This window comes from Microtus ochrogaster, chromosome 21 (assembly GCF_000317375.1).
Source record: "Microtus ochrogaster isolate Prairie Vole_2 chromosome 21, MicOch1.0, whole genome shotgun sequence".
In the NCBI taxonomy this organism is placed as follows: Eukaryota; Metazoa; Chordata; class Mammalia; order Rodentia; family Cricetidae; genus Microtus; species Microtus ochrogaster.
The window spans coordinates 39,012,404-39,026,639 of record NC_022022.1 but is presented as its reverse complement, the minus strand read 5'-3'; the positions used below and the strand labels follow the sequence as shown (position 1 = coordinate 39,026,639).

The 14,236-nt window shown below is 38.9% G+C and overlaps 1 protein-coding gene across 1 annotated transcript in view; it reads right to left on the bottom strand.

The window, feature by feature from the left end:
• The window catches only part of Col24a1 (collagen type XXIV alpha 1 chain), a 249,016-nt gene that overhangs the window by 58,963 nt on the left and 175,817 nt on the right, over positions 1-14,236 (bottom strand). Inside the window, exons 40-45 of the mRNA XM_026783871.1 lie at positions 10,508-10,561; positions 9,940-9,993; positions 8,106-8,162; positions 5,967-6,020; positions 4,301-4,354; positions 4,139-4,192 (exon numbers count right to left, since the gene is read on the bottom strand). Of these exons, the coding sequence (XP_026639672.1) occupies positions 4,139-4,192; positions 4,301-4,354; positions 5,967-6,020; positions 8,106-8,162; positions 9,940-9,993; positions 10,508-10,561 (327 nt within the window). The remainder of the gene's footprint in view (positions 1-4,138; positions 4,193-4,300; positions 4,355-5,966; positions 6,021-8,105; positions 8,163-9,939; positions 9,994-10,507; positions 10,562-14,236) is intronic.

The window sequence follows — 14,236 nt, the reverse complement described above, 5'->3', positions numbered from 1 at the left end:
AAAAGGTCATTTTTACTAATGATAGAAGTGTTGTTGTGGCAATATTCATCCATTGACAAGTAACTATTTAACCAATACCAAGATTCTGGCCTCTATCTTGGATCATTTAGACTAGGAAAGATTGCTTCTTATAGTTACTGTCATAATGGAAAGAAAGTAGGAAAGTTAAAAAGGCAATGTGGTCTTGTAGTGGAGGTTTCAATGCATGCAGAACATTGCTCTTGCTATGAACTAAATGTGTGCTCTCTAAATTCACATGTTGACATTCTGACCTTAATGATGAAGCATAAAGGTTGCTCCTCTGGGGGGTGGGTGATGAGGTTTTGAGAGGGAAGTCCTTGAAGGGGGTTAGTGCTCTTTTATAGGAGACCCCAGATAACTCGCCAGTCCCCTCTCTTAGTGAGGATACAGAGAGCAGTTGGCATACTGTAACACAGAGCTGCACCCTCACTAGAACCTGACCGTGCTGCCATCCTGACTTTGGACTCAGCCTCCAGAACGAAACTGGACTATTTATAAGCTACGTATCCCATGGCACTTAGCTATAGAAGCCTGGCTGAAGGGATTCTTGCCCTCGATTATATTTTGAGAATGTGTATATTAAAATGTCTCAAAACTAGCATCACTAGTTCCACAACTCAACTAAGAGTTGAGCACTATTAAATATTCCTCTCTCGCAGAGTAGCCTGTCCAGGAGGAACTTACAGAGGGTCTAAGGTGAAGGAAGCACGCTACTGTGTAAGCCCTTGTCAGGTAAATAATCAGGTTATTACCATAAGAAGGAAAAGTCACCCTCCTACCAACCCTCCAAACTCAAATATAATAAAAGTAGATGTATTCTGCGACATCAGACTTAACTTACTCATTTTATATGAATAACAATCCTTCATAAATCCATGGATGGAATGTCCTTAAATAGAAAGTAAATGATTCTGTGGGAGGTCTTTTCAGGGTACAGGTTTTCCCCTTGCTTGGATTGCATTGAAAAATGTGGAATATAGAACCATTCTGGAAGCCTTCCATTCATGGGCACTTCACTAGTTCTCAGAATAGAGAAGGTGATCTAGTTCTCATGACAAAGGACTTTTTAAGGCTCTCCATGAATTGAAATCTTGTTTTTTGTTTTTTGACTTTGATGTTTTAAAGATGTCACAAGGATAGCTATCACAGCACTTGGCCCCTCCATCTTTCTTTGAGCTGTTAACGTTAGGAACAGACACAAATTCAGGGCTTTATGCAACTCTCTTCCCTCTCTTCTTTTCTAACCAAGGGAACTGCAGTTCACTAACATCCATGAGTTTTGTGTTGAGAGGAAAAGAGGACTTGGGCTTGTAAGCTCGTGAGGCCCACACGAGCTTTCCTGTGTGTTTGCCTCACAGGGATCTTTGCAGGATAGGAGTTCTCTGTTCTCACTTCTTTCTAGGGGAACCCACTCTTACATGGGCCGCGAAGGAATCCGTTGGTTAGGATTAACTGTGCACTAAAAACTTATAATTAACAAAAGATTCCAGAGCAATAGCTCTTGTATACTATGAGACTCAGGAAATTAAGTCGATTCTGGCTCTGCTGCTAATGAGTTCTGTGATCTTAGGCAATGCATAATCTCTCTGGGATTTAAACTTCTTCATTTTGCAAACAAGATCCCTGTCCAGATGAGTTTTTAAGGGGCCTTTTCCAAATCTAAAAAAAAAAAATAAAGCTTTGCAAAACAAGATGACAGCAATTGGAGAGGACTCATCTGACCACCAGAGAAATCCTTAATGATTAATATACAATCAGTGGCTGTCCTTGTAGCAATTAATGCTCGTATAAACTCCAAGAGGTCCTAAATTGTGCCATTGGATTGCATGTGCCAGCACACCCCCGCAGAGAGCAACTGGTTTCCTTGGATCATGCAGAAATCAGGGCATGGTCTCAGCTCCTTTTGGCTTCAACACATAAAGACAGCTCCCCAGCTCACTGGAAAGACAGTTCTCCCGTAAGAGAATTTGATTTTCATTGTTATAATTTTAACAGTTACCAATAAGAACCAGAAAGTCTCTTTTGCACGAGATATGTCAAAAGAGAAAAAGGAAACCTGATAAATATGAAAGTTTTAATTAGAAAGCTTTAGGCACTTTAGGATAAAACCTAGACCAGCCTCTGCGATCTTGGGTAGCATGTAGCACTGTTCTGTGAGCTTAGAGCTTGTTCCACAACTTTTTCCATCGTATACATTAAAACGCTAAGTGAAAGTGAAGGCTATCATGTTTCTCTGCCTTACCTTTTCCTCATCCAGCCAGTTTTTAATGCTTTCACTATTCATCATCCTTGTTTATTTAATGTGTGTGTGTCTGTGTATCTATGAGTGCATACGTGTGTACAAGTGCATGTTATTTGTATGAGCACATACATGTGGAAGCTAGAGGAAAACTTTGGGCATTGTTCCTCAGGCTCTGCTCACTTTTAAAAAACAGATTAATTTCATTTTAATATTATACATATGTGTATTCTATTTTTAAATTTTCTGGGTGGAGGCATGCGCACATAAGCACAGGTGCCCATGGTGCCAGAAGAGGGCCTTTGATCGCATGGAGCTGGTCCTTCATGGATGTGAAATGCCCCTTCCCACTGATCTGCCACTTGCTAAGGGATCCACCTGTCTCCCCTTCTCATCATATTTTACACACATGCCTTGACTTTTAAAATATGGGTTCTGGGGAATCCAACGCAGGTCCCCATGCTTACAAGGTCAGTAATTTACTGACTGAGATATATCCCTAACTCTTAATTCTTTTTTATTAGAGAATCCGATGTGATGTTACTACATATCTAACCTGAAAAAAAGAAAAATCTAATATATATATATATTGATTTTTTCTTTTTTATTGATTTTTATTGAGTTCTATATTTTTTTTCTGCTCCTCTCCCTGAATATTTTAAAAAGCATCTATGTGACTGAACTTGTATTCACTAGATCTGATCCAGCATCATCTTACTGCTTGGCTCTTTCAGTCAGAAGCACCAGTCGGAGTGCAGACACCTTTATAAATGAGAAGAAGCATAAACTCGCTATTGTCTCTCTACCCATCCCTATGAAATTTAAAGTTAAGCTACAATACATTTTCTTAAACATTGAATTTTTAAGGAGCCAGGAGTGTAGCTTAGCAACAGAGCACTTTCTTAGAGTCTCAAAGGCCCTGAGTTCAAGCCCTACCACTAGAAAAAAAGATGCTTTAACCTTGAGACAGTAGCACGTAAAGTCAGAATGCCATGAGAAGCAGGGCGATCATGGACTAAGGGTGTAAGGTCTCATGCTGTGTGTTTGAGGCCAGGTGTGTCTGGGAGAAGTTTAATTTTAGTGAACCAACAGAGTTGTCATTTGATTGATAACAAATAATTGATTTGTTTTATGGAAAACAACCTTCTTTATCAGTAGTTGAGTCTATGCGCCATAACCAAATGGCTCAATCTACCCTTATCATCTCAGATGGATTCTTTGCCTGGACAAATTTCCATCTGGCTCCTCCCACTGGGCCTGCCCTGCCCAGGGTCTCTGATCCCTCTGGATATGGCATCCCTCGCTGCCCACCTCCACTTGATGTCTGATCACTTTCTGCCTGTTTACACCAGGACTGCCACTAGCCTGCTTATCTGGACTGTCCCTTACTCCAAAGACTGTTCTTGGTAATTTTCTGTCCACTGATCCTCACCCTGCTCCTGGCCAATATATTCAGAATCCAACCCAATTTCTTTCTGACACTAGACCCTCATTATGGAGATCCCTATACCTATTGTGACTGTTATGAACAGTTTTTATTACCCTTCTTGAACAAGTCTTCAATAGTTTTCTACACCTGGGTCTATTTGACTGATAGTTTTCAGTGTACAGTGCTGGTAATGCCATTGGAAAGCTCCGTAACAGACTACCTTAGGGGATATCCTTAGATGATTTTTACAAGGCCAGGATTGGTAAAGTGCAATGTAGATTTTAGTCAAAAGATATGAACTGCTCAGTTATGGTTTAGCACACTTTTTGATAGTCCCCGACCCCCAGGCTTACAGTAATCTCCACTCAGGAGAGCAAATGACGATTTGAAGGATAATAAACAGCATTCTCTGGTGTGCCCACTTTCCAAAGCCAACAAGTCTCACTTACTTCAGCTCCTTTCTCTCCCTTCAGTCCTTGTTTACCCTGGTTGCCAGGTTCACCCTTTAATAGGAGCCAAGAGAGAAACACCATGTAAGGCAAATAAAAAATGAGCTATATGAATATGATTTTCTTTGATTGTTAGAATGATAGAATACTTGCGCAACATACTGGGGGCCCTTGTTGTCCAGTGGCACCTCGGAGTCCTGGCACACCCATATGGCCCTAGGAATAGAAGAGATTCTATTAATTCAAGTAAACTCAGTCATGTGACCTAGACAGTTCTCACTTAAATGGAAGCATAGTATTCTAGAGCCTAATTTAAATATAAAGTCTTATTTGAAATAGGATAGTACATATAGTTGAGGGATAGTTTGATGATTCTGGTATATTATCCTGGATAAATATAGTTTTTGGTCTTGTTTTTTAAAATGCGAGCTAACACAGAGGATTGGATGGTGGGTTAGGATGGTACCTAATCTTTGGACCCTGTAAATGTGGTATTATTTGGAAAAAGAGTCTTTATAGATGTGGCTACATGTGGTGGTTTGAAAGAAAATGCCCCCCAAAGGGAGTGGCACTATTAGGAGGTGTGGTTCAGTTGGAGGAAGCATGTCACTGTGGGGGCAGGCTCTGAGGTCTCTCTTGTTCAACCTTCCCTCAGTGTGACTATCAGTCAACTTCCTGCTGCCTTCTGGTCAAGATGTAGCCAGCACCACATCCACCTGGTTGCTGCCATGTTCCCCATCATGATGAAAATGGTCTGAATTTCTAAAACTGTAAACCACTATCTTAATTAAAGTTTTATTTGTAAGAGTTGCCATGATCCTAGTGTCTCTTCAGAACTGATGTGGGAATGATTTCTTATTAATAAAGAAACTGCCTAGGCCCATTTCATAGGCCAACCCTTAGGTAGGCGGAGAAAACAGAACAGGATGCTGGGAGAAAGAAGCTGAGTCAGTGAGTCGCCATGGTTGTCCCACTGCAGACAGATGCAGGTTAAGATCATTCCTGGTAAGCCAGCTTGTGGGCTACACAGATTAATAGAAATGGGTTAGATCAATATGTAAGAGCTAGCCAATAAGTGGCTGGAACTATTGGGGCCAGGCAGTGTTTAAAAGAATACAGTTTCCGTGTAATTATTTTGGGTAAAGCTAGCCGTGGGGGCGGCCGGGTCCCGGGGACGCAGCCCCGCCGCTCTTATTTCAACACAGAACAATAGACACCCTAACTAAGACACTTTATTAAAGATCTCACGAGAATCTGAGTCAGCTACAAAGCTCAGGTTGATGATGATCAGCCACAACTTTGCTGCCTCCCTGACTTGTCATAGTAGGGAGACCTTTCCACAATGACCACGTAGCCACTGCCTCTTCGGACTTTATGAAGTCAAGGAACAGTTCTCATCAATGATAAACCAGTTCCTGGATGTTTCACTTCATACTCTAGGATATCTTTGTAAACACTGACAACGGCCATATTTGTGAATATAACATTTCAGTACCATGATAGAAACGAGACTGCATGGAAAAGCAATAGCTATAGATCTCCTTTAGGTAGGGCAGGCAGGCAGAAGAGTTCTAGATCTGTTTAAGTAGGGTATAAAGGGAACGCCTCCCTGGTGATAACTCTCCAGCTGAAATCACTATGGTGAGGAAAAGGCGATTGTGAAAAGTCAGCGATAGGAAGCAAAAAGAGCTCGGTGTCCTCTGGATCCAAACAGAGTGCATGGCTGATTATCTCATGGCGTTTGCATTTGTTGGAAAACTGAAAACAGTTTCAGGGAAATTCTACTCAAATTTAGAAGCAAGGTGTGTGTGAAGCTTCCAGTGATTACCTTATAGCCTTTGTCACCATGCTTTCCTCTGTCTCCTTGTTCCCCCATCGGGCCCTGCAGAGAGCACACGCAAAGAAAATCAGTTTCCTGACTGTAATTCCTGAGTGCTGGATGCTACAATTAAGGTGGTTTATTCTTTTGTCAAAAATAAAAGGATTAATGTATAGTAACTTTTTTAAGTCTGCTATGTAACTGAAAATGATCGAATTTCAAGAGATATCAAACATGCTATACAGAATTAAACCTTGATCAATTAACTTAATTTATACACAGTTGCCATATGATTTCAAAATTTTATATCCAGTTATACCTATAATTAATTATAACACGGATATAATTAGTATGAGGTTCACTGCTAAACAGAAAATTATATGAATAAAGTCTCATGATGATTCTGCTATGAAAAATATTGAAGAAAGATGTTTAATAAAACCATGACTTTTATGAGTATAATGTATTATAAATCTTGTAGTTTTCTTAATGTTAAATGGATTGAAATTTATGCAAGACAATTCCATTTACTCTGCAGTCTTCTTCAACTAACCTAACAAAATAAGACTTGTTTTTTTAAATACTTGTCATATGAATGTTTTGATAAACTGTTCAAACTATAATCTTTAAAATTTACATAGAGAATTAGCTATTACATACTAGAACTTCCTATCGGAACAGAAACTTAAACTGAGGTAGGTTGGAAAAGCAAAAACTATTATAGATTGATTATCACACGCTACTGATAGATAAGATCACCTTACTTCTAGATGAATAGTTGGAAGGCACACGGCAAAGAGAAGCTCTTATTCTATCTTATTCTGAGAATCTGGTTTAAGCCCCGTGCCTGTCTCATGTCTACTGGGAAATCCTACCACAACTAGTTTTACTTCTAATGTACAGGTATTTATTACATATTAGAAGACAGTCTTTGATTGACATTCCCAAACCTGAGAAAATAATACTATTCTCTGCTTAGCAGTTTTTTTCTGTTTGTTGGGCAATTTTTATATTATTTCCAAATATTGCCCGCTAAGTCCTTCCTAATGCTATGATCCTTTAGTACAGTTCCTCATGTTGTAGTGACCCCCAACCATAAAATCATTTTAGTTATTACTTTATAACTGTAATATTGCTATTGTTATGAATTGTAATACAAATATCTGATATATAGGGTATCAGATATGCAACCCCCATGAAAGGGTCGGCCCACATCCCAAAGGGGTCATGACCCGTGAGTTGAGAGCTGCTTCTCTAAGTGGTTTAGACAGATTAAAACCTATTTCATAAAGACACCTAAATATTTGCCCAGAGAGATTACCTGTATATGAAATGTCCCAATTTGAAACATTCTAGATTTTTCTATATTATTTTCTACAGTCAAATATCAATGGAAAGTGTAACCATGGAGCCAGATCAAAATATTTGGACTATACATTTTGATCCTATGCTTTCCAGTAGCCTTTATTTTGAGTTACATTATGTGGAAAATGGAAACTATAACTAATATGCTTATTTCTGTGAAGTAAGTATTACCCATCCACTTGCGTTTACATACATTCTTCACCTATTATTTTAGCCTCAAATGGTCACAGAATTGGTTATTTGGATATTAAAACAACACTAGTAGCTACTTTCCGAAAACAGTGGTTACAGTTTGTCTTTAATATGTTGGATTTGAAGACTATAGGTCCACAGTCTTGAAAAGCAATTCACTCTGACTGGTTTTAAAAGCTAGCATATCACTTGGCAACTGTGGGTAAATTATTATAAACATATATAGATCATATTTTATAAAAATACTTCAGAAACAAATCTGATCTTGATAATTAAAGAAATATTTGCCTTAAAAAGTCTAAAGTATATTTGTTTTGGACAGTCTCTGTAAAAATTTGTCATGCATTCAATGTTGAAGGATTTCACAATTGATTTTCTTAAACATACATCTTGGTTAAGATTCTTGACTAATGTATTTTTTCATATCTAAGATTGTCACATTATTTAGATGGTATGGAGATAAGTATTGCTTTACTATAAAGCCAAGTTATAAAACTGACCAGTTAGAACTTTGAAAAGATATGATTGGCATTGAAAGCTTCTGATTGCATTTTATCCTGAGGTACCAAAATAATTTTAGAAAAGACCTACTGGTTCACCTCGAGGCCCGGGAGGTCCTAGGACTTTGCTGTCTTCCCCTGGATAGCCCTAAAATGAAAACAATTGTTTACTAAAACAAATCAATTAAGGAAGTCTTTTCCAAATACTCTGTTATTGTCTAATGTGATTTTGACTTTAAGTGGAAACTTTATAGCTAAGAATTTAAATGTATCATATTTTACATACAGCTCTCTATATCATTTGTTCTACAGTTTGTATATTGTTGGGGAATATTAAACTATGTAAAGATGTGTTACATCTGTTTATGATGTGCAATATTTAACTACATAAAGATGTGTTACATTTGTTTATGCTGGGGAATATCACTTTAACTATGTAAAGGTGTATTACATTTGTTTATGCTTCATTTGTTTAATTATGAAAAGGTGTGTTGCTGTTTCATCTTGCCTGCCTAAGGCACCTGATTGGTCTAATAAAAAGTTGAATGGCCAATAGCTGGGTCAAAGAGGGATAGGCAAGGCTAGCAGGCAGAAGGAATAAATAGGAGGAGAAATCTAGGCTTGAGAAAGGGAGAAGAAAATGAGACAGAAAGAGGAGATACCCGGGACCAGTGAGACAGGCACTAGTCAGCAGATACAGAGTAGATTATACAGAAATAAAAGTAAAAAGCCTTGAGGCAAAAGGTAGATAAAGACAAACAGGTCAATTTCAGTTTAAAGAGACAGCCGGAAATGAGCCTAAGCCAGGCCGAGCATTCAAAACTGAAAAGAAACCTCCATATCATGATTTGGGACCTGGTAGGTCAAGAAACTCAGGACCACGAGGGGTGCACCCACATACTGAGACAATGGGGATGTTCTACTGGGAACTCACCAAGGCCAGCTGGCCTGGGTCTGGAAAAGCCTGGGATAAAACTGGACTCTCTGAACATAGCGGACAATGAGGACTACTGAGAACTCAAGAACTATGGCAATGGGTTTCTGATCCTACTGCATGCACTGGCTTTGTGGGAGCCTAGGCAGTTTAGATGCTCAACTTGATAGATCTGGATGGAGGTGGGGGTTCCTTGGACTTCCCACAGGACAGGGAACCCTGATTGCTTTTCGGGCTGAGGAGAGGGGGAATTAATTGGGGGAGGGGGAGGGAAATGGGAGGTGGTGGCGGGGAAGAGACAGAAATCTTTAATAAATAAATAAATTTAAAAAAAAAAGAAAGCCTAGTACAGAATATGGTTCTTAAAAGTCTTAATCTGAGCCGGGCGATGGTGGCGCACGCCTTTAATCCCAGCACTCGGGAGGCAGAGGCAGGCGGATCTCTGTGAGTTCGAGACCAGCCTGGTCTACAGAGCTAGTTCCAGGACAGGCTCCAAAGCCACAGAGAAACCCTGTCTCGAAAAACCAAAAAAAAAAAAAAAAAAAGTCTTAATCTGCTTTAATTAGAGAATGCATCCTAGGAATTCTCAGAACATGCAGACCTTCAGTTAAATCATAAACCGAGTAATGCTCGAGTTATTCCTAACTCAGTAGGAAATTTAAACCTAAGCTAATATTTATGTGCTATGGTCATTTCATCCAGCACATCACATCTTCTTTCAATAAATAATTTTGATTTTATGAAACTGTGTATCACTTTCACATACACTCTCTCACCTCAATCTTTAACCCATGGAAGATATTTTAATAATTTCCTTGAATTTTAGTTCCTTAGTATTTATATCCTCTTAGATTTTGCAAATTTTCCAACTTAAAAAGTGGTTCTTCTATCTCTTGCAATATTTCCATGCATTCATTTAGGAAGAAATCATAGATTTACTACTTAACTTTGAAATTAAAAGGACAACACACATGCACACAAACACACATACCTTTTCTCCTTTAGGTCCTGGTAATCCAGAGGGTCCTGGTGGACCTTGATGGCCCTATAAGAAGAGGAGCAAATAAAGAGACAGTCCCCAGACCACACGGTCATGTACTATCTAATGCTATCAAGTCCAAGCTATCTCACATTTCAGTGTTCTGAGAAGAAAAGTAAGACACACTTTATTGGAGCTTGAGAATTAAATATACCACAATGCTTTATCAAGAAAACAAACATTCTTTATAAACAACAGGGTTTACTTTATTTTCTTAAACTTATTAGAACTTTCATTTTTTTGGTGGTGGATAAGTGCATAGACACATATATATGTAGTGAAGGTGTAAAATCCAGCGTGAATCTCCACAACATCCATTCTAACTGTACAGAACTTTATTGAGATGTGTAGACCTTGGGTCTAATCTCAGTGAATGATGCTTTTCATTTGCATGCTTTTTATAATAAAATTTTAATAAAGAAAAGTGAATCTTAATTTGCACGTTTGGGATATAAACTAAAATGCTTTCTTGTCTTGAACAAATACACATATGCATATATTTAAAATTAGAAATGTTTACTCTGTATCCCGGTATTCCTGGTTCTCCATCAGATCCCATCAATCCTAATGGACCCTAAAAATCAAAATAAATATGAGAGAGAAAATAAACAAGTGAAGTGGTAAACATCTATGACTATTATTGAAGACTTTATCATTAGATTTTCTACCTAGTGTAATTGGGAAAACAGAAATATGACACCCCAAATTTTCATCTGTTTCTTCCCTCAGAAGTCCTACAAGCAATGTCTCTGGTTCATTTCTGGTATGTGCCTATTAAAAACCATGCTCACTTATTGGAATACTGCTGGCCCCTAGAAGGTTCTTGGAAATGCAGTTCGTGTCTGTCAAAGCTTGTGGTCACTGGATATCAGAAAGTGGAACCTGATAGTGTTTGATATTGTGACTTTGGGATTCAGAACAGCTCTATCCTCATAGATGCTTCCAGATGCTTCCTGGAGCATGGCTTTAATAGGGGCCAAAGTTGACAGATTCGAAATACTGGCAACGTGTGTGTCATTACCATAATAAGATTATTGTTATCAGTATTTTACAGATGAACAAGCGATATAAATTTAAGACTGATCAGGAAATGCTCCTAATCTATTCAAAAGATGACTCAGACAGGTGAAAAACAGATAAAAGTAGTGATAGTAAAAATGGCCTAATTCTCTTATTATCTAAGAGTTTGCACACAGGATTCTCCTGTTTGGGTCTCAGAACAAAGAGGAGGCACGGAAATGATGGCACAGAGTAGGTATGTGGTTTGCCGTGCACTGTGCTAAGGAGCTGTGAGGATCTGTGTGTGGCGTCACACCTGACCAAGCTGCTCCACTGTATCTCACATACAATACAGCTTGATATATTTCTTAAAAAAAAAGTTCATGCTACAATTATTAACCATGAATCAGGACTTTTAGGAAGATTTGGATTGGAACACATTTCAGTTTGAGAAAGAACTATGCAAAGTCAATTTAAATATTAATTCAGACACGATCCGTTATAGAGATTTTTCTACTGGAATGTGTTGATTCAGTCACAGCAGTAACTAAAAGAAACACAAGAAAAATTGCTAAGGCTTTTAAAGAAGACTATATTAGATTAAGATGAACGAATGACATGAGAAAGAGAAGGGGAGAGTGGAAAGAAATTTGTTTAATTGAATGAATTCTGGAAGATAAACATAGTTTCTGAGCCAAAATTTTGTGATTTGAGGTCAAAATTATGCAAGGCAGAAAGTCATTTCTGGTGTGCAAACGGTTTCAGAGAAGTTTCAAACTCTAAAATTAAGAGATTGAAAGGGCCAGATGGAGTCAACTTGACTGATTTGGAGAAGGAGTCGGAAGCTTTTCCTGTTTCCTTGCTTGTTCTGGGTACCGGACAGCAGCAGCGTTTCCTTAGAGGTTAAACGAGGCAGCGTGGCAACTGTGTCCAGTCAGCGGGCATGACTGAAAGCCGCTGCTGGCTCGAAGGGTGGATAAATGAGAGCTGCTATTAGAAGAAATAAAACACGTGCAGCGTAATGGAAACCCCATGCTCCTCAGTGTACCTAAGAGCGTATCTGTTGATACACAGATGTTACGGTGCAAGGGTTTAGCGACTTTTTTAGACATCGCCGGGAGAGGAAGAGAGGGCCAAGGATGTGAGGAGCTCGGCGAATGGGCTTCGTACGATAGAAATAGGTGGGATTTGTGGTCACACACCCACAGAGAGCACACGGCTTTACAAATATCGAGTACCTAATGGCTTCAAACAAAATTTTAACCAAGTTCTTCAAGGCAGGAAGCCCAGATTACATTCTCTGAGCAGGATGAGACACAATTAGGAAGGAGCAAGAGACTTTAAAAAAGGAATCTACTTGAATTTAGAATTCTTCAGCACAACTCTTCATGAGAAGAAAAACAAATCTGGACTTACAGGCTGTTTCTAAGTGGATGCTGGGAAAACACCAACATAAAAACAAGAGGAATTTTTGCCAGTGCCAGACAGGAAAAGGTAGACTAAAATGTATTCACTAAAGGAAGAACAAAGGGGCCTCCCTGTGGCCACTGAACATTGGTAGAAGGTTCTAAGTTTTCTCTGATGTCTCAGCTATTTCATTAGCTTCGGGTTCAGTGTTTGAGGGGCCCTGAGGTTTTGGAGGTGTCCAAGTGGCTTATTTTCTAATATTCTATGTGTTTCTTGCTGTGATTTCTCTTTGGATGGATGTGTCCCTCGGTTATATTTCTTTCTTTTAAGCCTGTCTTTTGGGTGTTTCTTTAGCCTTCTGTGAGTCTTCTCCTGTGACACTAACGTCTGCTTAGGAGAAGCAGGCAGCACTCACAGAAACAATGATCTGACAACCACTGTTAGGTGTGAAATCACTTGAGCTTCACCCCAGTAAGGGAAGGGGGGGCGCAGAAGAGCCAGGGGGACTGTGAGTGTAAATGTGGCAAGGGAATTTTCCCAACCCAGTGTGTTAATAAGAATCAAAAGGAGGAGAAACGGACAAAGGGAAAACAGGAAAAGCATGAGACTGCAAAAAAGAGGTGGAAGAACTCAGTATCTACTCGTGAAAGAATGAAGGTAAATTCCACACCTGTCTTCCTGCTCACAAACTCAAAATGCAGCGAAGACCAGAATGCAGTAACTGAAACACTGATATAAGCAAATGTTGTAGACTACAGCAAAATTTACTCTCCTAGTTGAAACCGTCATTTAAGAAAGAAAGGACATTTCTCTAAAGGAGGAAAGCCTGTTTTGGAAATGAGACTCCACCACGAGATCTCAGGAGTGTTCTCACTAGGGGCATTTTCAGCTTCTCATCCAAGAGCTGCAGCCCTCACTCCAAGTTCCAGTCAATGGAAAAAGTTAGAAAGATAAACAGAAATATGAGAGCAACGAGTAAGTGGAAAGATACCTCTGCTTCTCATAGGAAGGCCAGGTAGTGGGAGGGGCTGAGGAGCTGAAGCTAAAGTTCACAAGAAGATGGGCATCAGAGCCAGACGTCTCTGAGGGACCTCAATGGACACAGCAGCCTGACAGACAGAACAGGCTGCTATGCCCAGAAATAGACTGACTGGCTGTATGAGACCACGGAGTATTTGGGTTTAGTTACAGTAAAAGCAGCCTTACCCTAAAGTGCAAAATACATTGAGTGTTCAAAAACAGAATTAAGAAAACAATAGGTGGGGGAAGACAAACATGTATCTCCCATAACTAAGAAAGAAAAAAAAATCTCCACACGGCTTAAAGAATTAAAAACAATGTTATAAATATTTAAGAATATGAATAATTTTTTATACTTTTGTTGGAGATAGAATTACTTTCCTTTTTTTTGTTTTTTTTTGTTTTTAGAGACAGAGTTTCTCTGTAGTTTTGGTGCCTGTCCTGGAACTTTGTAGACAAGGCTGGCCTCAAACTCACAGAGATCCACCTGCCTCTGCCTCCCGAGCGCTGGGATTAAAGGCATGTGCCACCACTGCCTGGCTAGAGATAGAATTTCTAATGAAGTATAAAATCCAGAAAATATAAAGAAAATATTGACAACTTTGGCATTTAAATTAAAATAGTCTATTCATCAAAAGACACAAAATTAATAGGTAATTGACAAAATGGAATTATTTATAATTTATTTTGCAACATGTTTGGCAAATTATATCATCACTTAAGATTTATGAGTAATGGTTACAAATTAGCAAGATACTCACCAAATAGACTAAGGTACTGTGTACAAACATATATATATATAGTTTTTCAGAGAAAAGTAAGC